We start from the raw sequence: 26,854 nt of genomic DNA, 5'->3' as shown, positions 1-26,854 counted from the left end.
ATGTCCTTAGGTTAGTTAGGTTTAAGTAGTTCTAAATTCTAGGGGACTGATGACGACAGATTGTAAGTACCATAGTGCTCAGAGCCATTTGAACCATTTTTTGAACGGGACGGAAAATCTCTTAATATTGGTACGAAGCACTATCTGCCACCTAATGTCTGACATCTTGTGGATTCTTCTGGGTGAGTCACATAAAACGCAACACCCCTTTTGTGTCCTGAACGGTTCACGATACCAAAACTAGATTTCTGGAAGATAATTCTACGAAGAGAGGGCACGCAAAAGTGTTCAGTGCTTAGTGCTATTAGTTTTTGTAAAAGTTCTTGAAATTATGAGTACAGTGATGTAACGGCTGTCAGTGATAAGGCTGATAGCTTCCGTAAAAGTGTCTGAGAAATATACGACCGGAAACCACTATAGAGGAGGCTTTGTCGCCTAGCGGGGCTACCATGCCGTGTTGCGTTGCTATATGCAGCAAGTATTAAATACATTTGAAGGCAGGTTTTTATAAGGACTTAACGTAATGACTGTGAAAAGTACAGGGTGAGCACAAAGTCGTACCCTGATTATAACAATTTATTGCCGCTTGACATAACAATTGACATTTGATGCCGTTACATAGGTTATTGTTGCAAGTTTTTTTAAGACCACTTACGTTAGTAAACCTCAACGTGTGCTCCCTTGGTAGCTCGGAGAATGTCGAGGCGGTATTCCAGTTCCCGCCAGGTGTTTCGTAACATGTGTTCTGTTGCAGTACCCACAGCATCTTGTATCCTAGCTTTCAGTTCGTCGACATCAGCAACTGATGTGACGAAGACTCTGTCCTTGATATAGTCCCAGAAAAAAAGTCTTCTAACTGTGGGGCAATGAACTGTTGCAAAACGTCTAAGTAAATGTTGGCGGTAATGGATTTTTCCGCGAAGAAAAACTGTCCAAAAACCTTGTTACGCATGAGGCAACACCAAACATTCACTTTTCCGCTGTCTCGCTGTAACTGTACAGTAGCATACGAACATTATGCCTATTTCTCATTCCACTGACATGAAAGGTGGATTCATCGGTAAAGCATATGCGATTTAAGTAATCGTTAGCGCCATCAATCCTGTTGAGAGTCTCAGCTGCGAATTCACCACGTGTCAACAAATCATTCGGTTGTAATGCCTGCACGATTTGCACTTTGTAAGCGTGCAACCGAAGCCTCATGAAGAATCTTCTCCACACTTGTCTGCAGTTCACGTGATGCTTGACGAGTTGATTTAGACAGACTCCGTTGAAGCGATTGCCGAACACGATCAACAGTTGCATAACTCACACGAGGCCTGCCACTTCGAAGATGATCTTCAACGCTTTCGTTAAACGTTGCATACCATCGCTTTATTGATCTAACGTCAGGAGGTCTTCGTCCATAAGAAGCCTGAAATTCACTCTGAACACTGATGGTCGATTTCGTTTCGTGAAATCAAAGCACACATTGCGCTTTCTCCTGTTTCGACGCCATTTCGCCAGCAACTAAACAGACCGCGTCGGTGTTGTGGAGCACTAGCGCCAGGTATTGGTCACAACAACTAGTAACACTAACCCGTGTAACGGCATCTGATGTAACTTATTATGTGAAACGGTTATTGTGTTATAAATTTTTTATAATCATGGGAAGACTTTGTGCTCACCCTGTATTTATTACCATTGCAATTTCGACATTTTGTGCTACTCAAGCATTGTGGTATGTTGAACTACACTCTGCGTCGTTGTCACATGCTGGAACACAATTTCCGGCATTTCATTACCAAGCACATGTAGTGATATAGAGATAGCCGCTCTTCAACACACCAAGTGATCACGAGCCATATGGAATCACAGTAACAGTAATTGTTTAGCACAAAAGCAAAAACTGTATCACAAAATACAGAGAAATGAAACGTTCGTGCAGCCAAAGTGGTAGTTTGGATTATAAAATATAAAACTTACTTTACTTCAAAAGTTTGCATGAATCTCGATGACACGTTTCCGATTCGATGGACAGGTCGAAGGAGATACACTGTTTGGTCAGACCACCAGATTTGAATCCAGTGGATTTTCACCTCTCAGAACGATTAAAATCCTTGGTATTTAACTGTTGTACCTAATGAAGATGTTATGAGGTAGTGTATCTAAAATAATTTTTGACCAAATACGATGCAGTTCAGGAATTTTCCATGGAATACAGAGAACAATGGAATGTAGGTTAGAACATGCATCGAAAAGGGGGGGAAAGGTCTCTTAGAGTAATATTAATGAATGTGTATTGTTAAAGGTATCACATGTAATACCCTCACGAAGGATTAACCGGCCCTTGTTCATACACACTTTTTGTAATGTTTCATTGTCAGGAAAATATCCGTACGTTTGTGGATACAAATTGGTAAATATTCATTATATAAATAAAATACTATTGAACACTAGGAATAAGAAGAATGAGATTGCGCCGTTTTTAGCAGACCAGTCTTGTATTCCGGAGGATAGGGGCTTTAATTCCCATGCAGTAATCCTGACTTAGCTTTCCCGTGGTTTCGCCAAATTACTTGAGCCAAATTCCGTTGTGGTCACTGTTACAGGGCTACATGCCTGTTCAACCCTCGGTAGACTAGACCTCTTTTTCTTTCCTAACGTCATATAGGGTCCGCTGCGTTTCGTAATTTCAGAAATTTGTTTTATTCGCCTTTGTGGCCGTGTCGTGTGTGCCTTTATAACTACTTGGGTATCATATTTTCTGAGTGTGAAAGTCCACTTAAAGCCATACTCAGGCTGGCTGATGGACCAGACCAACAGTCGTTAATTAGCAGCCCATATTGGTTCTGGGTCTGGCACACTACCTCGTTTCGCAAGATGGCGCTCTACATGTGACGCTAAACGAGCAAGTCCGTTGTCAAACGCGACCTGTAAATGCATAAACTCCTGTATATATGAGTTTGGAGTGCAAAACTTAAGGATGAATGTAACTTGGCATTATGTGTCACTGCCACGTAACATAGCTCCATGAAATTCGGGCCCCGCAAAAAATGAGAACTGCTATAGTATAATACAGAAGGTAAGCGAAAGAAATACGCTATAACGCGAAGAGGGGTAGGGTTGGTTTTGGGGAGGAGACCAAACTGCGAAGTCATCGGTCTCGTCGGATTAGGGAAGGGCCATGCCATTTCAAAGTAACCATCCCAGCATTTGCCGATTTAGGGAAATCAAGGAAAACCTAAATCAGGATGGGAGGACGCGGGATTGAACCGTCGTCCTCCGGAATGCGAGTCCAGTGTGCTAACCATTGCGCCACCTTGCCCGGTATAACTCGAAGAGAAATGACACCTTTACTCAAAGATAGTACTTACACTGAAGTGTACGATGGGGCTCCTACGCAATACAAAAGACAGGATTTGGTTATTAACAGGGTCTGTGATCACCACAGACGGCAATTCACGCTCTGCAACGTGATGCCATGCTGACCGCAAGGTTGGTAGCGAGTTCTTGTGGTAGGGCGTTGAATCCCTCCACCAGGGTGGTTGACATTTGCTGGATGGTCGTTGGTGCATTTGGACTTGCTGCAGTACGTCTTCCCATGCTCGAGGGCATTTCAGTCGAATGGAACAGACGGGCCCATACATTCGCTGAGTATCCTCTCGTACCAAGAACTCCTACAGCTGAGCTGTTGATACTGTCGCACGGTGTCATCCTTAAAAATGAAGTCCGTGCCGAATGCAGCCCTGAAGAGGCGCATCTGGAGAAGGAGTGCACTAAAACAGTAACACTGACCGGTGAATGTACTGTGTTCATGGCATGGGTGTGTGTGATGTCCTCGGCGTAAGTTAAAGTTGGTTTAAGAAGTGTGTAACGTTCGCACTATTTCATGATTTACACTAGACGCAGACAGCTGGGCTACACTGATCCTATCCAGGAGGCTACGGGGTGGTGGCAGGAAGGGCATACGGCCACCCCTTCAAATTAACCATGCCAAATACAGTTGTAACCCTTCCGACCCTGCGAACACTGCGGGACAAAAGCTATAGCAAAAGAAAGAAGATTAAGAAGTGTGTAAGCTTACCGACCGATGACCTCAGCAGTTTGGTCCCATAACTGTTGATATACTTTCCGGGATGTGAGGTCGTGGTCCAATAACTTTTCTGCTCCTTACGTTTCGTCCAGGACTGCGCTGGACTTCCTCAGAGGCGCTGCTCCGCTGAGTCTTGCCGGCAAGACTCAGCGGAGCAGCGCCTCTGAGGAAGTCCAGCGCAGTCCTGGACGAAACGTAAGGAGCAGAAAAGTTCTTGGACCACGACCTCACATCCCGGAAAGTATATCAACAGCCATGTCACCCGGTCGTGAAAGCCTTCATTCTACAATTGGTCCCATAAGATCTTACCACAAATTTCCAAATATCTAGGAGTAACTATCCAAGCGATCATTAAGTGTAATGATCACATAAAAAATAGCATGAAAAGCAGATGCCAGACTGACATTCATATGAATAATCTTAAGGAAATGTAACTCATTCTCGAAAGAAGTAGCAAGGCTCTTGTTCGGCCAATTATGGGGTATTCATTAATCTGGAAGCCTTACCAGGTAGGGCTGATAGAAGAGATAGAGGAGATCCAAGGAAGAGCTATACTTTTTGACAGAGCGCCGTTTAGGCGGCCTGAGAGCTTTACGGAGATTCTCAGCAAACTTCAGTGGCAGGCGCTACAAGAGAAGCGCCGTGCATCATGGATCGGTTTACTATCGAAATTTCGACAGAGTACTTTCCGGAAGAGTCGGACAACATATTACTTCCTGCTACCTGCATCTCGGGCAACGGCCTTGCCGCAGTGGATACACCGGTTCCCGTGAGATCACCAAAGTTCAGCGCTGTTGCGCGTGGCCGGCACTTGGATTGGTGACCATCCAGCCGCCACGCGCTGTTACCATTTTTCGGGCTGCACTCAACCTCTTGATACCAATTGAGGAGCTACTCGATCAAATAGTAGCGGCTTCGGTCAAGAATACCATCATAACGACCGGGAGAGCAGTGTGCTGACCCCAAGCCCCTCCTATCCGCGTCCTCCACCGAGGATGACACGGCGGTCGGATGGTCCCGGTAGGCCACTCGTGGTCTGAAGACAGAGTGCTTTACACGCATCTCGCGAAACGACCACGACAAAAACACACATCACCATGTGGCTTGCGGTGTACTGCTGTGTATCTGGACATTACCTGTAGGTGATGAGCCCCCAGTTCTCCATGGCGCCGGCGGCGAAGTCTGGTAGCGCGACCATGTCGACCTTGGGCAGCGGGTAGGAGATGTCGAAGTAGGACTCGTAGAAGCTGAGCAACTTGGGTCCCAGCTGGAGGCTGTAGCGCGCCTGGCGCAGAGCGTCGGGCCGCGCCCACACCGCGAAGCGCGACTGCGCGTCCGCCTCGCGGCCCAGCTCCGACACCACGAACGCCACCAGGTACGTCGACATCGGCACCGACGTCTCGAAACGGTCCCACTCATGGCCCGCCAGCTCCGCCCTGCAACCGACAGAGTGCTGCCGTCAGCGCCAGTGGAGGCTGAGGACTGTGGAGGAAAGCGGCTCTAGACCAGTGCTTCCCGATCTGGGGGCAGTCATTTGGAAACAGCGGTCATGCGAGACACAGCTGGCCCTCTTTGTGCATGATATGCAACAGGCTCTAGATACAGGCTCGCAGGTTGATGCCATATTTCTCGACTTTCGATGTGATGACTGAATGTTGTGTGATGTCCTTAGGTTAGTTAGGTTTAAGTAGTTCTAAGTTGTAGGAGGACTGATGACCATAGATGTTAAGTCCCGTAGTGCTAAGAACCATTTTAGACTTTCGAAAGGCGTTCGAGTCAGTTCCGCACTGTCGCTTGTTACAAAAAGTGCGCGCTTAGGGTCTATCCAATGACATATACGGTTGGATAGAAAGTTTTCTAACAGACAGGGAGCAGTATGCCGTCCTGAACGGGGTAATTTCAACAGAAACAAGAGTAACTTCAGGTGTGCCCCAGGGCAGCGTAATAGGTCCTCTGCTTTTAACGATTTACATAAACGATCTGGTTGATGGTATTGACACCGGCCTTAGACAGTTTGCCGATGATTGTGTAGTCTACATGACAGTAGTATCACACGAAAGTTGTGAACAAATCAATGAGCATTTGCACAAAATAAATGCGTGGTGTAATGACTGGCAGTTATCTCTCAATATTAGTAAGTGTAATCTACTGCTTATAACAAGGCGGAAATCCCCATTAATGTATGAGTACAAAATAAATGATCAGTCTTTGGAAGCGGTAACATCAGTCAAGTATCTGGGTGTGACTATTTCAAATGATCTCAAATGGAATTATCAGATTACACAAATAACGGGTAAGGCGAACTCTAGATTGCGGTTTATTGGTAGAATCCTGAAGCGATGCAGTCCTTCCACAAAGGAAATAGCTTACAATACGTTAGTTCGTCTCTATGGGACCCTTACCAGTTGGGTCTGATTCAAGAGATTGAGAACGTCCAAAGAAGAGCGGCAAGATTCGTGACTGGTACATTTAGCTATCGCGAGAGCGTTGCAAATCACATAGAAAGTTTGAAGTGGAACACACTTGCAGATAGACGATGCGCTAAACAGAAGGGGCTGCTCTCTAAATTCCGAAATCCAATCTTCAACGAGGATGCAGAGCATATATTGTTACCACCAACTTTAAAATCGCGTAATGATCATCATTCAAAGATAGGTGAAATAAGAGCTCGTACTGAGGCGTTCAGATAGTCGTTTTTCACTCGCGCGATCCGCGAGTGGAACAGAGGGGGAGAAATATGACTTTGGCGCGAATTTTGCCCTCTGCCGCACACCGCTTGGTGGCTAGCGGTGTATATATGTAGACGTAGATGGTCACAATCAAATTTCCGGAGGGATTAAAACAAAGGGTAGTTGGTAACTATTCAATCAATAAACAACCCTTGTTGCACTGTGCGCTCCGCAGCTCAGTGGTCCACATGCCTGGCTGGTATGCAGAGGAGCCCGGCTCGACTCTCCGTACCGCCAGAGATTTTTCGCTGGTGGGAGACGTAGCGGCTCCAAGGACAAGAAAGCCGACAACATTCAGAAAAGCGGTATATTGACCCCACACCCATACCTAGCACATCCAGTGGCGCCATTGCCAGAGACACGGCGATCGGCCAGTCCAGACTGGCCCATTACAGCAGGAAGGCAAAGTTTTCCTTTGCTTACTGCACTGATACTAATGAAATGTATTGCACCATTAACATCTTAATCAAACGCTACCAAGTTCGCATTCTCCAGTAAAAGTAATGATTAACAGTATATAACTATGCATAGCTCTCAGGCAAATGTATGTGTGTGTGTTGTCCTTAGGGTAAGTTAGTTTAAGTACTGAGTAAGTCTAGGTACCGATGACCTCAGCAGTTTGGTCCCTTAGGAACCAAACATATTTCAACATTTTTTCTGGCAAAATCCATGTGGTATCTTCTACACTACTGGCCATTAAAATTGCTACACCACGAAGACGACGTGCTACGGACGCGAAATTTAACCTACAGGAAGAAGATGCTGTGATATGCAAATGATTAGCATTCACACAAGATTGGCACGGTGGCGATACCTACAACATGCTGACATGAGGAAAGTTTCCAACCGATTTCTGATACACAAACAGCAGTTGACCGGCTTTGCGAGGTGAAACGTTGTTGTGATGCCTCGTGTAGGGAGGAGAAATGCGTAGCATCACGTTTCCGACTTTGATAAAGGTCGGATTGTGGCCTATCGCGATTCCGGTTTATCGTATTGCGACATTGCTGCTCGCGTTGGTCGAGATGCAATGACTGTTAGCAGAATACGGAATCGGTGCGTTCAGGGGGTAATACGGAACGCCGTGCTGGATCGCAACGGCCTCGTATCACTAGCAGTCGAGATGACAGGCATCTTATCCGCATGCCTGTAACGGATCGTGCAGCCACGTCTCGATCCCCGAGGCAACAGATGGGGACGTTTGCAAGACAACAACCATCTGCACGAACTGTTGGACGACGTATGCAGCAGCATGGACTATCAGTTCGGAGACCATGGCTGCGGTTACCCTTGACGCTGCATCACAGACAGGAGCGCCTGCGAAGGTGAACTCAACGACGAACCTGGGTGCACGAATGGTAAAACGTCATTTTATCGGATGAATCCAGGTTCTGTTTACAACATGATGAAGATCGCATCCGTTTTTGGCGACATCGCGGTGACGCACATTGGAAGCGCGTATTCGTCATCACCATACTGGCGTATCACCCGGCGTGATTCTATGGGGTGCCATTGGTTACACGTCTCGGTCTCCTCCTGTTCGCATTGACGGCACTTTGAACAGTGGACGGTACATTTCAGATGTGTTACGACCCGTGGCTCTACCCTTCATTCGATCCCTGCGAAACCCTACATTTCAGCAGGATAAAGCACGACCGGGAGCTGCAGCTCCTGTACGACCATTTCTGAACACGGAAAATGTTCGACTGCTGCCCTGCCAGCACATTCTTCAGATCTCTCACCAACTGAAAACGTCTGGTCAATGGCGGCCGAGCAACTGGCTCGTCACAATACGACAGTCACTACTCTTGATGAACTGTGGTATCGTGTTGAAGCTGCAGGGGCAGCTGTACCTGTACAAGCCATCCAAGCTGTGTTTGACTCGATGCCCAGGCGTATCGAGGCCGTTATTACGGCCAGAGTTGGTTGTTCTGGGTACTGATTTCTCAGGATCTATGCACCCAAATTGCGTGGAAATATAATCACATGTCAGTTCTAGTATAATATATTTGTCCAGTAATATAATATCGTGTAGGACCTCCTTTCGCCAGCCGTAGCGCAGCAGCTCGACGTGGCATGCACTCAGAAAGCCGTTGGAAGTCTCCTGCAGAAATACTGAGCCATGCTACCTCTATAGGCGTCCAAAACTGCGAAAGTGTTGCCAGTGCAGGATGTTGTACACGAAGTGGCCTCTCGATTATGTCTCATAAACGCTCGATTGGATTCATGTCGGGCGATCTGGATGCCAAGTCATTCGCGCAAATTCACCAGAATGTTCTTCAAACCAATCGCGAACAACTCTGCCCCCGTGACATAACATCGTTGTCTGGAAACGTGAAATCCATGAATGGCTGCAAATGGTTACGAAGTAGCTGAACAGTCAATGATCGGTTCAGTTGGGGCAGACGACCCAGTCCATTCAATATACACATAGCCCACAGTATTATGGAGTCACCGTGAGCAATCACAGTGCCTTGTTGACGAAACTGATCCAGTGGCTTCGTGGGGTTTGCGCCTCCCTCGAACACTGTCTTAGCTCGTGTCAACTGAAATCGGGGCTCATCTGACGAGGCCACGGTTTTACAGTCATCTAGTGTCCAGCCAAAGTAATCACGTACCGGTGAGAGGCGCTGCAGGCGACGTCCTGCCTTTAGCAAAGGCATTCGGTCAGTCGTCTGCTGCCATAGCCCGTCAACGCCGCACTGTCCAAACGGATACGCTCGCCGTACGTCCCACATTGATTTCTGCGGTTATTTCACGCAGTGTTGCTTGTGTGTTAGCACTGGCAACTCTATGCAAACCTCGCTGCTCTCTACCGTTAAGTAAATGCCGTCGACCACTGCGTTGTCCACAGTGAGAGATAAAGCCTGAAAATTGGTGTTCTCGGCACAATTTTGACACTGTGGACCTCGGAATACTGAATTCCCTAATGATCGATTTCCGAAATGGAATGTCCCACGCGTCAACCTCGAACTACTACTTCGCATTCAGAGTCTATTAGCTACCATCGTTTGGCCATAATCACAAGGGAAACCTTTTCATGTGAAACACCTGGATGCAAGTTACAGCTCCGTGTGTGCCTTGTGTACGTGATACTACAGCCATCTGTATATGAGCATATCGCTACCCCCATGACTTTTGTCACGTCAGTGTGTATTACAGCTGTATTGACGATATTGTTAATTCTCCAGTTACAGAGTTTTATGTTGAGTAAAATTATTTATATTTTAAAAATCATTTCCATAACGTGTGGATAGTTAAGCTCTACTTCGTCAGTATCATCTCGTTCTTTGAAACAGAAGGTCTAGTATCACGGAAAATTTAATTTTTACAAATGAACTGAGTTTCTTTATTGTGTTCTATAATTTTCCCTGTCTGGAAAATGGATATTTGCGCTAGTTACCAACAGCTTTGACTACAAAAAAATTTTAATTGGTAACTGGTTTTTGATGATATTTCTTAACCTTATTTCGTTTACTGATCATTTGTGTGTAGCATAATAATAATGTTACACATGAACTACTAAATACAGCACTGAAAGATTTTCTCGACTATTAAATTTCAATAGATTATGAGGAATGAAGGATGGGTCCATCGTTTTGCAAGTACATAAATTATTATTTTATCGCTCAATACTACGCACACAAAAGTACGTTTCACCCTTGGAACTGACAAAAAAAGAAGAAACGCGAGAACTAAACGTAATCAGACAGATTGTCACAGAAAATGGTTACAAAATAACCAATGATGACAAACTAAACCATAAAACAGAAACGCAACTGACTTATAATACAAGCTAAAATACCTCAACACAGCCGGCCGGGGTAGCCGATCGGTTCTAGGAGCTTCAGTTCCGAACCGCGCGACTGCTACGGTCGCAGGTTTGAATCCTACCTCGGGCATGGATGTGTGTGTTGTCGTTAGGTTAGTTAGGTTTAAGTAGTTCTAAGTTCTAGGGGACTGATGACCTCAGATGTTAAGTTCCATAGTGCGCAGAGCCTTTTGAATCTCAACACAACACGCCAGTTACAATTACACAACAGGGAACACACAAGGCACAGAAGATGACAAAGTCACTAACAGTAAGAAAGCACACACTGATATTTGACAATAAAATGACACACAGCATAGGTAACGTCGTCCGCAGCTCGTGGTCTCACGGTAGCGTTCTCGCTTCCCGAGCACTTGGTCCCAGGTTCGATTTCCGACGGGGTCAGGTATTTTTCAGCTGCCCCGAGATGACTGGGTGTTGTTGTGTCGTCTTCATCATCATCATTCATCCACATTACGGTCGGAGGAAGGCAACGGCAAAGCACCTCCATTAAGAGCTTGCCTAGTACGGCGGTGCGGGTCTCCCGCATCATTCCCCTACGCTCTGTCAACAGACATGGGACTTCATTTCCATAGGTAACATCATGAGGACAAACGGTATAAATGGGGCATAGAAGGCAAACAACATTCTGCAGAAAAGATTAAAAATACCAAACACCACCACAGATAAATTCAACAAAACGGGTATATATTCGAACTACCTATCCTGCAAAGACTGAGATTCAGTTAACATCGGACAGACATATAGAAATTTCAGGATAAGATACTCAGTACATCTGAGAGCACTGAATAGTGACAGCACACATTCCACATTTACAAAAATGGTTCAAATGGCTCTAAGCACTATGGGACTTAACATCTGAGGTCATCGTCCCGTAGATTTAGAACTACGTAAACCTAACTAACCTAAGGACATCACACACATCCATGCCTGAGGCAGGATTCGAACCTGCGACCGTAGCAGCCGCGTGGTTCCGGTCTGAAGCGCCTAGAACCGCCCAGGTTTACAGACCACCTCATCAAAAACAAACACCACCGCAGTGGCATAGAAACAGATCTCCAAATCCTAACACACAACAATCATCAGTATTAGTTTTTAACAATCGAAGAAAATAACATCCAAAAAGCTACTACACAAGGCAAAAAAGTTATCAATGTCCAAACAGTACTATGTAACAAAACACTATTAAACAATCGTAATGAGTTATCGAAAATAAACACACACACACACACACACACACACACACACACACACACACACACACACATACACACACAGAATGGAAACAAGCGGAACATTTTCAAAGTTCGGGGTCTTCAAGCCAAACCAAAACAGTAAACAAACGACAATCGGAAGCGCATTAGAAACGTAAATTTGTGCACTGAAACGTCAAAAACATTTGTCCACGCTCAGCGACATAGCAAGACGCACTACTTCCAAACGAACAGGAGAAAACGTGAGTAAACAATGCCAAAATACGAAACATAATCCATGAATAACAAACTACATGAAATAGTTCGCCACACCTATGCTTCAAACAACTTTTACCTATGTCCACAGTTTCAGCTCAGCTACACAAAGACACGTGTGGTACATTAAAAAAAAAAAAAAAAACTTGTGACGGTTCAGAAGTAGCCAAATTCTTCAATGGTATGTCCCAAAACGGGCGTATGCCACGAATATTATCATAATATTAGTTTTAAAGATTGGATCATGAACAAAAATTCAGTGCCAACGATTTTCTAACGTCCCTCATGCTTGCAGATGACATCATGTACTAACTTAGACCTGTGGGTGATTTTGGTTGCCAGCCACAGGACACACACAATTTAAAGTGAAAGATAAAGTGCACGTATAATTTAAAAAACAACAAATAATCTGATGTGTCATATTCGCAAACCTAAAAATAATCTGCATGTATATATTTCAGGAAAGTGAAATGAAAAAAAGCACTGAGGATGCAACAACAGTAGTGAAACATGTTTTGATGATAAAAAAAATCAATAATTTGTGTACTTGCAAAAAGGTAGACCCATTCTTAATTCATTATTATTTTTCTGCGACCACAGGAACTGAGCTCAAAACTCCAGTATTAATAGATGTTTTCACATTTGGCAAAACCTATCTTTTCCGGAGTAATTTTTTCACAAAAATACTGCGACACGCACGAAGTGAACGCTGCCATTTCAAATGGGAATTAAAAAAAAAGTATGAAACATCTATTACAAAGCTCGCTTGAGGCTACAGTCCTGTACCAAGATACAACGCTGTCCCCTATAACAAAGCTGTAGGTTGTTGAGAGAGCGGGCTTAAGGCTGGATCACGTGGTTTTCTTGGTAGCGCAAGCGAACGAGCGCTCCGCTGTCGCCCAGAGGCGGTTAATACATGAGGCTCCATTGTGTGTAGACAGCCTGAAAGCTAATCACGCGCCGTCCATTGTCCCCTGGCTCCCAAACACTGCACGCTCTCGCAGCCTGCGTTCTTGCGTAGCGTGGCGCCGCGCTGCGCCGAACGGCAGCGTACCGCGGCTTACAACAGCCTCTCCATAACTTTCTCCCTTCTGAAACACTTGAGAAGCGCTTGCCCTCACTTCCATTTTCGACATGACCTGAACAAAGTTAAGGCTTTCACGGAGACCTAAATGCTGCTCTAGAGTACTTAAAGCACTGATCTAGTGAAACAAAGCCTGCTCCGTTCTTTTACCAGACTCAATGACAATGGGTAGCAAAGAGACTGATGCATGTTTCTTTACTTCCAGGAAATCTTCGCTACAGTTCTACGCCGGCTCCCAAGTAAACAAAAAACCAGGAACTAACTAGCAGATTAAAACTGTGTGCGCGGGCGATTCTCTAACCGGCTGAGCTATCTAGTAATGTCTCATCACCTAAACGAAAACTTCCCTTCAGCACTGCTCGAAAGCCAATGGCCTAGATGCTAATTCCCACCTGGCACACAGTTTTGATGTGCTAGGAAGTGTCAAAACTGCTCCCGCTCTGATGCACAGTAAATATTTCATTCTCGATACAAAACATCTCTTTCTGCCACTACTTTGTTTTCTGCCATGGAAAAGTATTTATATTTGCGCTTTTCGAAACTAAATCATTTATTTATTCAGACGATGCTGGAGGAGGTAGATTAGGAAGTGAGTAGAGTTATGCTCTACCAAAACTACGGTTCGGTATTTCTGGTACATTACATAAATGACTAAGTAAATATTAGGATTAGCGGTAGTATTGGTAGCATTCATGGGGAAAGAACCATGAATGAATGTATGAGACAAAATGAGAGCAGACAACTTCTCTGTTTTTTGTTTGTTTCTTTGTTTTTTACGTAATTAGAACTGCTCAACGTTCAGTGTTAATCCATTCTGTGTTTTATATCCTTACGTAGCATAAATTGCATGTTATGGGTAATAAAAATTCGTTGATCGCGCTCTTATGTAACCAAGTCAATTACCGTTGATGAAAGCACAGTTTAAATGCATGAACTACAAAACTATATAACTGTTTTCGCTATTTTTTACTCAATAGAACGTTATTCATCATGATTAAAGGCAAAAGTTCCTGTTATTATTGATAAAAGAAACACTCTTATAAGAGTTCTACAAACTATTAAAGCAATGTTTGATATGTTTTGGATCCGCCCATTTTGGAGGACTTGCGTTTTCTGGCGCTGTATGATAAATCTGCCTTTATTTTAAAAAAATTCTTAATATTCCTCAGTTTCACATTAAAAAATCAACACTTTTCGAATAAAACCTGAATTATACATTGACAGTTTCAGTTTCGTTATAAATGCTGTTTACTTTTAAGTAACAGACAGGTGGATAACTATGCAGAACAAAAATGTCCCATAGGTTATGAGAGCTTTCACATGTCGTCGCTCTATTTCTGGACTGTTAACTGCTCCTGGCTGCTAGCGGAATCGAGTAAGACGCCGATCAGATATGTGAACACAGTGTTCAAAATGAGGAAACCCCAACGGGTATGCAACACACGTAACATACAAGTACTGCAGTTATGATCATAACTGACGAAAGCTACGATAGTCTGCGCTTACTTATAACAGTCTGTGGTACCCGACGATACTATTAAAACTCTAGAAGTGAGACATTAAAAGTAATAAATAATTACTGTTATTTGGACAGAAAAATAACTGACGATGGTCGAGTAGGGAGGATATAAAATGCAGAAAGGAAATAGGAAGAAAAACAGTTTCTGTCAGAGATATTTTCAATATCGGATATGATTTAAAGTATTAGGAAGTCCTTTTTTGACGGTAACTGCCTGAGGTATAGTCTTGTACAGAAGCGATAATGAAACAGTTCAGAGAAGGGCAGAATAGAAGATTGTGACATGTAGTGCTACAGAAGAATGCTGAATATTATCTTAGAATGAATTACTAATGATGAGGAACTTTACCGATTTCAGGAGAATAGAAATTTATGGTAAAAATCGCAAAAGAAGGGATTGGTTTTTCGTATACGCCCTGAGGCATCGTGGGATCGCCAGTTTTGTAGTGGATGGAACTACGAGGGATAATATTGTAGGCTTGAATATGTTAATAAGTGTGAAGTGGATGCAGGTTCCAATAGTTACGTCGGCATGAAGATGCTTGCACAAAAATGTTCAAACATGTGTGAAATCTTATGGGACTTAACGCTAAGGTCCCTAAGCTTAGACACTACTGAATCTAAATTACCCTAAGGACAAACACATACATCCATGCCCGAGGGAGGACTCGAACCTCCGCCGGGACCAGCCGCACAGATGCTTGCACAGGGTAGACTAGCCAGGTGACCTGTACCAAACAAGTCTTCGTCCGAAGAACACATCAACATCATCTAACACTCATTACAGCAAATTATTTAACTAATATTTTTAAGCAGATGTTGTGCTGTCATTTGAAATAAAATTGACCCTGAAGAGTTTTGTTTTATGTACCATTAATACCGAGGCCCTACATTTTATTTGTGATAATACAAGTAAGGAAATGCAGCAATAATGTTTTGACTAGTAGAACTGTAGTTAACAAAATATGTTTCTCACGTCTTTTAAATATTCTACAAGAGAATTTCAACATTAAATTCAAGAAAAAATATCCCTTTACTGTGTGATATATGTAATGCAACACCTTTTTACACAGCTCTGAAGATAGCCTTTACGACCGAAACTAGTAAACTGATTACAAAGAAAAATTGTGATGGTGATGGTGGTGGTGGTTAGTGTTTAACGTCCCGTCGACAACGAGGTCATTAGAGACGGAGCGCAAGCTCGGGTTAGGGAAGGATTGGGAAGGAAATCGGCCGTGCCCTTTCAAAGGAACCATCCCGGCATTTTCCTGAAACGATTTAGGGAAATCACGGAAAACCTAAGTCAGGATGGCTGGAGACGGGATTGAACCGTCGTCCTCCCGAATGCGAGTCCAGTGTGCTAACCACTGCGCCACCTCGCTCGGGAAAATTGTGATCCAAGAGTGGCAAAATTTACTGTAGAGCCCCCTGTGTTGTTGAAGGATAATCATTATAAATGGCAACATTGTCAACAGGTCGTTCTGTTTTGCAACTGATAAACACGGCTGGTCTTTCAGATGAAGTGAGGCATGGGATACATCAGGCATGGTTTCCCATTTTTTGAATGCATTGATATTTTTTTAATTCTTCTGTTTCAGAGTAAAAATTTTAATATCTATTTGATAATGATGGATATGAGACAGATTGACTGGACTGAATCTGGAGATCTTACAGGCCTGCATTGACAACAATGTTTCATCAGCATCTTTAAAATCCAAGAAGTTAGTCGTATGCTTTGGAATTACATTGTGTGGATTCAGAACTTTAACTGACTCAACGACATTGTTTAAACCTTGCAAAACAAAGACCTAGCCGCTTAACACAACTCCAGATGATAGAACTGCTGCGCGCAGAGATCATATCCTATCTAGTAACAAGTTTTTCAAACGCTTGGCACATGGAACATTCTAGGGATATGCAACAGAGTACCAAGAACACAACAGCACTAAAAATACCTTTTGTAAAAAAATATCCCATAGAACGTTTAACATTTCCTCTTTTCATATATGAAGCAGTATATAAACGCTTTGGCACATGTCGCACATAGTGAAAAATACTCGACTAAAACTGTTTCAAATGGAACAGGACGAAAGTGCTTTATGTGCCAGACGGTAGAATAGAAAGGGTATCATCTGACCTGTTAACCACTGATTTTGATGAGTTTTAGGTATGTCGCACAGGGACCTGTCCTGAGTAACTGGCTAGTGGCTTTTCATTTGAAGTCGTCTAGTCTCCCTGGAAATCGATGCCAAGTTTTTTGCTTACTTACTATGCCCGTAACGTTAAATATGTATCTACCGAAAGAGCGGTGTGCAGGGACTGGCAATTTGGGTTCAGACCATCCACGTGTGTAATTTGTTTTCGCTTTCATTGTAGAGAATATCATTAAATGGAATATCTCGTGCAAAATTGTTTAGAAATACTCATTTACGCCGTAGTAATTTAATTAATATATCAATCATTACAGCGCACTGTCTTCAAATGTGTACTCTATTTGTTGTAGTATAGATTACAGAATCGTCTTACTCGCTATCACTTGCATCACTCGATATGATAGAACAGAATTCCGGATGGCATTTACTGCAGAAGCAACAGAAACACCAATTCGTTAAGTAGCACGCACGTTCAATAAATGCTACTGCTGTGCAGGCACAAGGATTTTTCAGAAGTTCTGTTAAATTTAAAAAGACCGTTCTGTCTTCGATCAACTTCGATGAGAACCAGATATTTTAATGTCCAATTCAGGGGAAACTGTAAGGTAGGTAGCAGTAAAACAGCTTTTGGTTCTCACTTAATAGAATGCTGACTGGCGTTTCTCTTACTTGGCGGGGTGAGTTGGATGCATTTCATTCAACTGCAAGCAGTTTCAGCATCCTGTTCCTGTGTGCTAGAATAACAATATTTTGGCTCAGATGAAACGTTCATCAAATAGGAGCCTAACACAGAAAATTCCTGAATATGTGGAACTTAGAATTGACTAAACTGTCTATTTGTGGTCCTAAATACACATTCGAGGGCGTATTAAATGAAGCTCTTTCATACATATAAATTTAAATTCCAAATAATCTCTGCCATATTCACAGCGTAAGAAATTACTCGGCAGCTCACGTAATGCTGTCACTTCAATAAAACTCATGCGCTGAGTGTAATTCATCGAAAATTCACTCTGGCACTCATAGTTTCTCAAAATACCAAGAAAAACGACGTAATGCTTGAATAACACAATTTCAACGTATGTTCTCTAAATAACTGTTACAAACGCTGCGCTCAGTAATTCCCTAGATAACGCTTAAATACTTCAGTCAATATTAATAATAAGTCCATTAAAATAAACTGATATGGTGCAACTAATACCATAAATAGCTAAAATAAAATATTCATTAAATAATATTGGTCTCTCGGGAGTTCTGAGCCCGCAGACCGATTGAAATGCTGCCTTCACGTAGCTCGCTGCTACGGCCTGGTATTCAGTCGCCAGCGAGTCGTACCACTCTATTATTTTCCGAAAACAGTTTTCAGAAAAATTAATACAAGGTTTATACCCCACACGTAGCTTAATTCTGTCGCTGGGAAACGGGTTTTCTACGTCGCCCTCATTACTTATAGGATACAGAAAAGGCACATGGACGGGCGATATAGGTGGACTGTCACAGGACATAACGTACGGCGCATAAATCAACATCTTAATAACTGTCATTTAGTTTCGAAAGGATGGCGGTTGGATACATTTGAGGTGTGACAAATTTTCACTAACTTAAACAAAAATCGATATCAGCTGTTGAATAAAGAACACTATTACCGTAATAAAGCTCCGGTGCCCATATTTTGGCATCTTGGTTTACGCTTCACATGCTATTCTTATATCATCCTCGTGAATGTCAAGATGCTTCCTTCAACAGAGGCAAAATATGATTTACGAATATAATCCTGTCAAAGGCAATAGGCTGCTTCATTTTGAAACTAAGAACAGCTGCTGAAACCGACATTCCGATCATCTTCTTCAGGGCAACTGATTTCCGGGGATGGTCTTCTTCCCCTCCCTTCATCCCTCCTCCCTTCCTCCCCCTCACTTCCTCCCCCCTCCCTTCCTCCCCCCCTTCCTCCCCCCTCCCTTCCTCCCCCCAGTCACCCCTTTCTCCCACTATAGTCACGAATCGCGAAGCTGGGAATCTGGTTGGAACAAACTCCAGTCTTATATGGATATATGTGGGGATGCACACATATAACCCGTACTCTTGCGGGACTTGGTAAGAATGTCTTCCACGAGTAATGAGTGTGTTGGGTAGGGACATTACGAATGTAGTGTGTGGACATACAAAATCAGAATGGGAGTCTCACGGAGAGCGTGCGCAAGGTAGTTCCTGCAGTCGCACTATCATCTGTGGCCTCGGTGGCTGAGATGGATTGCCGACGCGGTAGCTCGGCGTGTTCCGTCAGAGGGCTGCTCGCCCTCTGTAATTAAAAAAATAAAAACTGAGTTAAGGGATCAACGATCCACTTGAACGGATGTCTTGTGACGTCCGCCCAGACCAAACGCAACGAACAATACCAAACAAAATGAGAAAAAGAGATGGATAGAGCGTCTGCCATGTAAGCAGGAGATCCTGGGTTCGAGTCCCGGTCTGGGCAAAAATTTTCACCTGTCCCAGTTGATATATGTTAAAGCCAGTCAGCAGCTGTAGGTGTTAATTGTTATTCTAATTACTCCAGTCTTTGTCTTTCTCTGTAACGTCTGCCTTTACTGCTCCCTCAATTATTCTTGTCGGAGTATCCGGCCTATCAGGTGAGCCCTTCTGCTTTTTTAGGTGTTTGAATCGTCTTTTCTCTCTTGCTCTAATGGGAATTTACTTGTACCTGATCATTTCTATCCAGTTGATTTTCATCATTCTTCTGGAGCAACGTGTTTCGTATGAAGAGTCTCCTCTCCTCTTTCGCACCTATCGTCCAAGCTACGCTGCCGCATGTTGCAGTGTTGCACACGTACGTCTTCAGCATTTGTTTCCTCACGTCAAGGCTTATGTTCTTTCTAGCGACTATGTTTTTCTTCTTATTAAAGCTTTCTTGGCCTGGGGAATTCTATATAGCTTCTTCCGTTACTCGCGATTTTACTCCCCAGGTACTTAAATTCGTTCATTTCCTCAATTGTTTCATTTTTAATCTTTATCGCTGTCTTGCTTTCTATATTTCTACTGCACAAACGAACTTTTGTTTTCTTGTTGCGTTCAGGTTTTTTTTCAGATCTCATTCACTTTCTGCAATTAGTGCTACATAAATGGCAAATCTCAGCATGTCTAACTTATCTTCATGAATTTTTACTACTATGTTTATTTCTTCTCTCAGCCTGTATATACAGATTAAATAAATATGGGAATAGTGAGCCACGTTTCCGTTTCTTTCTTTTTGTCATTAGTTTTCCTCTCCTGTGCCAACCTCTTCATCTCAGAGTAGCACTTGAAACCTACGTCCTCAATTATTTGCTGGATGTATTCCAATCTCTGTCTTCCTCTGCAGTTTTTGCGCTCTACAGTTCCTTCTAGTACCTTGGAAGTCATTCCCTGATATCTTAACAGAGGTCCTATCATTCTGTCCCTTCTCCTCGTCAGTGTTTCCCACATATTCCTTTCCTCACCTATTCTGTGCAGAACCTCCTCATTCCTTACCGTATCAGTCCACCCAGTTTTCAATATTAGTCTGTAGCGCCACATCTCAAATGCTTGGATTCGGTTCTGTTCCGGTTTCTCCACAGTCCATGTTTCTCTACCATTCAGTGCTGTACCACAGACTTTCGTTCTCAGAAACTTCTTCCTCCAGTTAAGGCCTATGTTTGATACAAATAGAATTCTATTGGCCAGGAATGCCCTTTTTGCCATTGCTAGTCTGCTTTTGATGTCCTCCTTACTCCATCCACCATTGGTTATTTTACTGCCTAGGTAGATGAATTCCTTAATTTCATCTACTTCGTGACCATCAATCCTGATGTTAAGTTTCTCGTTGTTCTCATTTCTGCTACATCTCATTACTTTCGTCTTTCTTCGGTGTACTCTTAATCCATATTCTGTATTCATTAGATTGTCCCTCTAAGGCTGATTCCTGATTGACGTAAGGTACTGCATAATACATTCCCGTGGGCACTGTCAATTACTTTCTCAAGATCTACAAATGTTATGAGTGTACTGTTGCCCTTCTTCATTTGTTTCACTATCACTTTCCTGAGTGTCAACATAGCTTCTCTTATTCCCACACGTCTTATGAAACCGTACTCGTCTTAAGGTAATTGTTTCTCCGTTTATATTTCCATTATTCTGAGAATAATTTTCGTGACTGTTGTCGATGCATGGCACGACAAGCTCAATGTTTGGTGTTGATCACAGGTCCTTCATTTGGTTTTTTAGGTAATGGTACCACTATTCATTTAATAAAGTCTTCCGGTAAGTCTCCAAGCTTTGAATATCTAATACGAAGTCAATCAAGTGCTATCTTCGCTTATTAGTCAACTTTTAAAACAGTTCTCTTTATATACTATCAACGCCCGAAGCCTTCCTTCCTCTAAAGTCCTACAGTGCACTCTCATAATCTTCTTTTACGAGGTGCATTCAAGCTCTAAGACCTCCGACTTTTTTTCTCCGGACTGGAAAGAGATAGAAACATGCGCGTTGTTTTAAAATGAGGCCACGTTCATTGTCAATAGGTTCCAGAGATGGCAGCACGGTACGGCAGATGGAATTTTACCGCCAGCGGCTAGAATGAGAACTGTTTTAAATCTCAAAATGGCGACGTTTTCCTTTCTTGAACAACGTGCAATCATTCGTTTTCTGAATTTGCGTGGTGTGAAACCAATTTAAATTCATCGACAGTTGAAGAAGACATGTGGTGATGGAGTTATGGATGTGTCGAAAGTGCGTTCGTGGGTGCGCCAGCTTAATGAAGGCAGAACATCGTGTGAGACCAAACCGAAACAACCTCGGGCTCGCACAAACCGGTCTGACGACATGATCGAGAAAGTGGAGAGAATTGTTTTGGGGGATCGCCGAATGACTGTTGAACAGATCGCCTCCAGAGTTGGCATTTCTGTGGGTTCTGTGCACACAATCCTGCATGACGACCTGAAAATGCGGAAAGTGTTATCCAGGTGGGTGCCACGAATGCTGACGGACGACCACATGGCTGCCCGTGTGGCATGTTGCCAAGCAATGTTGACACGCAACGACAGCATGAATGGGACTTTCTTTTCGTCGGTTGTGACAATGGATGAGACGTGGATGCCATTTTTCAATCCAGAAACAAAGCGCCAGTCAGCTCAATGGAATCACTCAGATTCACCGCCACCAAAAAAATTTCGGGTAACCGCCAGTGCTGAAAAAATGATGGTGTCCATGTTCTGGGACAGCGAGGGCGTAATCCTTACCCTTTGCGTTCCAAAGGGCACTACGGTAACAGGTGCATCCTACGAAAATGTTTTGAAGAACAAATTCCTTCCTGCACTGCAACAAAAACGTCTGGGAATGGCTGCGCGTGTGGTGTTTCACCAAGACAACGCACCCGCACATCGAGCTAACGTTACGCAACAGTTTCTTCGTGATAACAACTTTGAAGTGATTCCTCATGCTCCCTACTCACCTGACATGGCTCCTAGTGACTTTTGGCTTTTTCCAACATTCACCAGCCGTGCTGCTATTGCCTCAGCGATTTTCCAGTGGTCAAAACAGACTCCTAAAGAAGCCTTCGCCGCTGCCATGGAATCATGGCGTCAGCGTTGTGAAAAATGTGTACGTCTGCAGGGCGATTACGTCGAGAAGTAACGCCAGTTTCATCGATTTTGGGTGAGTAGTTAATTATAAAAAAAAAACGGAAACCTTAGAACTTGAATGCACCTCGTATGGTAGCAGCCCCTGCATCACCCAGCTCTACTTTTTCCTCCTTTTCGAGAATCAGACTGCTGTTGTCTTCCCTATACACCGTCCTGTTTCGTTGTCACTGTGCTATATTGGAACGTCATCTGAGAGCTCAAAACTGAAATGGGAAATTTATGGTAAGTTCCTATGGAACCAAACTGCTGAGGTCATAGGTCCCTAGGCTTCCACACTACTTAATCTAACTTAAACTAACTTACGCTAAGGACAACGTGCCCGAGGGAGAACTCAAATCTCCGACGGGGGGAGCCGCGCGAACCGTGGCAAAGCGCCTGAGACAGCGCAGTTACCGCTCGTGGCCTCAAAACTGAACACGCCTATGGAGCGGTGGTTGTATAGAAGGCTGTTGTCTGTGCCACTTTGTCTGGTGATTAGCAGGTAACAGTGATTCGGTAGCCTGTATCCAATGGGTGAGTTGTCCTGCAGTGAGACGTCGATGCGGCACGGCAGTTTTCGTGTGGCTGCTTGTTTAAGGTGGTGAACCTTGGTGTTGTGAAACTGCTGGTCGACGAACACACGCCGTCCATTGGAAGGGCATCACTGCCAGCCAGGCCGCGGCAACTTGTAGCATCCTTCCTATTCATGCTATTCCGGCATTAATTATTTCAACAGCCTCTCTTATTTTGCACCACTGTTTCCATAGTTATAAGAGTCGAAGGGCACGAAAGGGAAGCAGCGGTTGGGAAGGGTGTGTGACAGGGCTGTAGCCTCTCCCCGATGTTATTCAATCTGTATATTGAGCAAGCAGTAAAGGAAACAAAAGAAAAATTCGGAGTAGGTATTAAAATCCATGGAGAAGAAATAAAAACTTTGAGCAAAGGACCTGGAAGAGCAGTTGGACGGAATGGACAGTGTCTTCAAAAGGAGGATATAAGAAGAGCATCAACAAAAGCAAAACGAGGATAATGGAATGTAGTCGAATTAAGTCGGGTGATGCTGAGGGAATTAGATTAGGAAATGAGACACTTAAGGTAGTAAAGGAGTTTTGCTATTTGGGGAGCAAAATAACTGATGATGGTTGAAGTAGAGAGGATATAAAATGTAGACTGGCAATGGCAAGGAAAGCGTTTCTGAAGAAGAGAAATTTGTGAACATCGAGTATACATTTAAGTGTCAGGAAGTCGTTTGTGAAAGTATTTGCATGGAGTGGAGCCATGTATGGAAGTGAAACATGGACGATAAATAGTTTGGACAAGAAGAGAATAGAAGCTTTCGAAATGTGGTGTTACAGAAGAATGCAGAAGATTAGATGGGTAGATCACATAACTAATGAGGAGGTATTGAATAGAACTGGGGAGGAGTTTGTGGCACAACTTGACAAGAAGAAGGGACCGGTTGGTAGGACAGGTTCTGAGGCATCAAGGGATCACAAATTTAGCATTGAAGTGCAGCGTGGAGGGTAAAAATCGTAGAGGGAAACCAAGAGATGAATACACTAAGCAGATTCAGAAGGATGTAGGCTGCATTAAGTACTGGTAGCTGAAGAAGCTTGCACAAGATAGAGTAGCATGGAGAGCTGCATCAAACCAGTCTCAGGACTGAAGACCACAACAACAACAATCCATTGCTGCAGGGCTAGTGCATGGACTTGATAATTTATGGGTTTGCCACATTCTAAGTTATGTTCCGTTATTGATGATTTGCTTAGTAGCATGTAAGATTCAAGCTGTGATATGCGAGCACTAATCGGTCTTCCGGTTTCGCCAACATAGCTGACGCTGCAGTCATAGCGAAAATCGTAAACGCCTGCAACGAGGGGAACATCTACGAAATACCAGGATGTTCTTTTGAAAGGGCACGACTAATTTCCTTCCTTCATATAGTCCGAGCTTGAGCGCCATCTCTAATGACCTTGTCGTCGACGGGCCATTAAACCTGTGTCGTGACAATCGTAGCGTAGTAGAGGCCCTGCTGTGCTCAGCAGATGGTGTTAAATCCAGGGGCAGTTTCCTCGATGTGGGCGAGAGGGCGCCAAAAACAACAAAGGCGGCAACGTGTTGTTGCGGCAGCGTCGGAGCCACCGTGTGGAGTATTGACAGGGGCTGCAGAAAGAGTGGGACACCAGGTCTGTGCTACGAGGAAGACGCTTGGCGGTTGGCGTCTCAAGTAGGCCATTGTGAAAGTATCCATAATTCGATACATCAATATTTAATAATGTTTCATTGCGAGTTCTCGAAATATCGGAAAACAGATACACAGGGTGAGTCACCTAACATTACTGCTGGATATGTTTCGTAAACCACATCAAATACTGACGAATCGATTCCACAGACCGAACGTGAGGAGAGGGGCTAGTGTAATTGGTTAATACAAACCATAAAAAAATGCAAGGGAGTATGTTTTTTAACACAAACCTACGTTTTTTAAATGCAACCCCGTTAGTTTCGGTAGCACATCTGAACAAATAAACAAATACGTAATCAGAGCCGTTTGTTGCATTGTAAAATGTTAATTGCATTCGGAGATATTGTAACCTAAAGTTGACGCTTGAGTACCACTCCTCCGCTGTTCGATCGTGTGTATCGGAGAGCACCGAATTACATAGGGATCCAAAGGGAACGGTGATGGACCTTAGGAACAGAAGAGACTGGAACAGCACATTACGTTCACATGCTAACACCTTTTTATTGGTCTTTTTCACTGACGCACATGTACATTACCATGAGGGGTGAGGTACACGTACACACGTGGTTTCCGTTTTCAATTACGGAGTGGAATAGAGTGTGTCCCGACATGTCAGGCCAATAGATGTTCAATGTGGTGGCAGTCATTTGCTGCACACAATTGCAATCTCTGGCGTACACGCCGCAGTACATCTGGTGTAATGTCGCCGCAGGCTGGCACAATACGTTGTTTCATATCCTCTGGGTTGTAGGCACATCACGGTACACATTCTCCATTAACGTACCCCACAGAAAGAAGTCCAAAGGTGTAAGATCAGGAGAACGGGCTGGCCAATTTATGCGTCCCCCACGTCCTATGAAACGCCCGCCGAACATCCTGTCGAGGGTCAGCCTAGTGTTAATTGCGGAATGTGCAGGTGCACCATCATGCTGATACCACATACGTCGACGCGTTTCCAGTGGGACATTTTCGAGCAACGTTGGCAGATCATTCTGTAGAAACGCGATGTATGTTGCACCTGTTTGGGCCCCTAAAATGAAGTGAGGACCAATGAGGTGGCCGCCAATGATTCCGCACATTACATTTACAGTCCACGGTCGCTGTCGCTCTACCTGTCTGAGCCAGCGAGGATTGTCCACGGACCAGTAATGCATGTTCCGTAGATTCACTGCCCCGTGGTTTGTGAAACCCGCTTCATCAGTAAACAGGTAGAATTGCAATGCATTCTCTGTTAATGCTCATTGACAGAACTGCACTCGATGATTAAAGTCATCACCATGTAATTGCTGATGTAGCGACACATGAAACGGGTGAAAGCGGTGACGATGCAGAATGCGCATGACACTACTTTGACTCAGTCCACCGGCTCTCGGAATGTCCCGTGTACTCATGTGTGGGTTCATGGCAACAGCAGCTAACACACCAACTGCACCTGCTTCTCCTGTGACGGGCCTGTTACGGACCCGTTTGCGTGCTACGACCATACCTGTTGCATACAGTTGGCGGTAGATGTTTTGCAATGTGCGGCACGTTGGATGCTCTCTGTCCGGGTACCGTTCTGCATACACCCTGCAGGCTTCAGCTGCATTTCGTCGACACTCGCCATACATGAGTATCATCTCCGCCTTTTCAGAGTTCGAATACACCATGGTCACAGTTCCTACAACACTACACTATCACATACGTCTGGTAACACGGTGTACTACAGTTGGTCTGCGTGCGGAGACGAATGCGTAATAACAATAGCAGCAAGCGCTACATGCGGATACTGCGACAGCTAGACCAAACCACAACAGTGCAGTACAGCCACACTCGTAAACACGGTCATCATCGTAAACATGTCCTTGCAGATGCTGCTCGCCGACCGTGGCCCGTATTTGTTACAACACGCAACTGAACGTCGGAGGTTTCAAGCGTCAACTTTAGGTTAAAATATGCCCGGAAATAATTAACATTTTACAATGCAACAAACGGCACTGATTACGTATTTGTTTATATGTTCAGATGTGCTAACAAAACCAACGTGGTTCCATTTGAAAAAGCCTAGGTTTGTGTTAAAAAACATACTTCCGTGCATTTTGTACAGCAGCAGTCTGCGTATCCTCCTCAGAG

General features: G+C 43.9%; 1 protein-coding gene across 5 annotated transcripts in view; it reads right to left on the bottom strand.

The window, feature by feature from the left end:
- Window positions 1-26,854, bottom strand: part of LOC126284198 (aminopeptidase N-like) — a 1,000,437-nt gene that overhangs the window by 159,266 nt on the left and 814,317 nt on the right. For all 5 annotated transcript variants that reach the window (XM_049982954.1, XM_049982953.1, XM_049982955.1 and 2 more), the window contains one exon: window positions 5,212-5,511. In XM_049982954.1, the coding sequence (XP_049838911.1) occupies window positions 5,212-5,511 (300 nt within the window). The remainder of the gene's footprint in view (window positions 1-5,211; window positions 5,512-26,854) is intronic.

The sequence above is a fragment of the Schistocerca gregaria genome, chromosome 8 (assembly GCF_023897955.1).
Source record: "Schistocerca gregaria isolate iqSchGreg1 chromosome 8, iqSchGreg1.2, whole genome shotgun sequence".
Classification (NCBI taxonomy): domain Eukaryota; kingdom Metazoa; phylum Arthropoda; class Insecta; order Orthoptera; family Acrididae; genus Schistocerca; species Schistocerca gregaria.
This window is presented reverse-complemented; position numbering and strand designations above follow the sequence as displayed.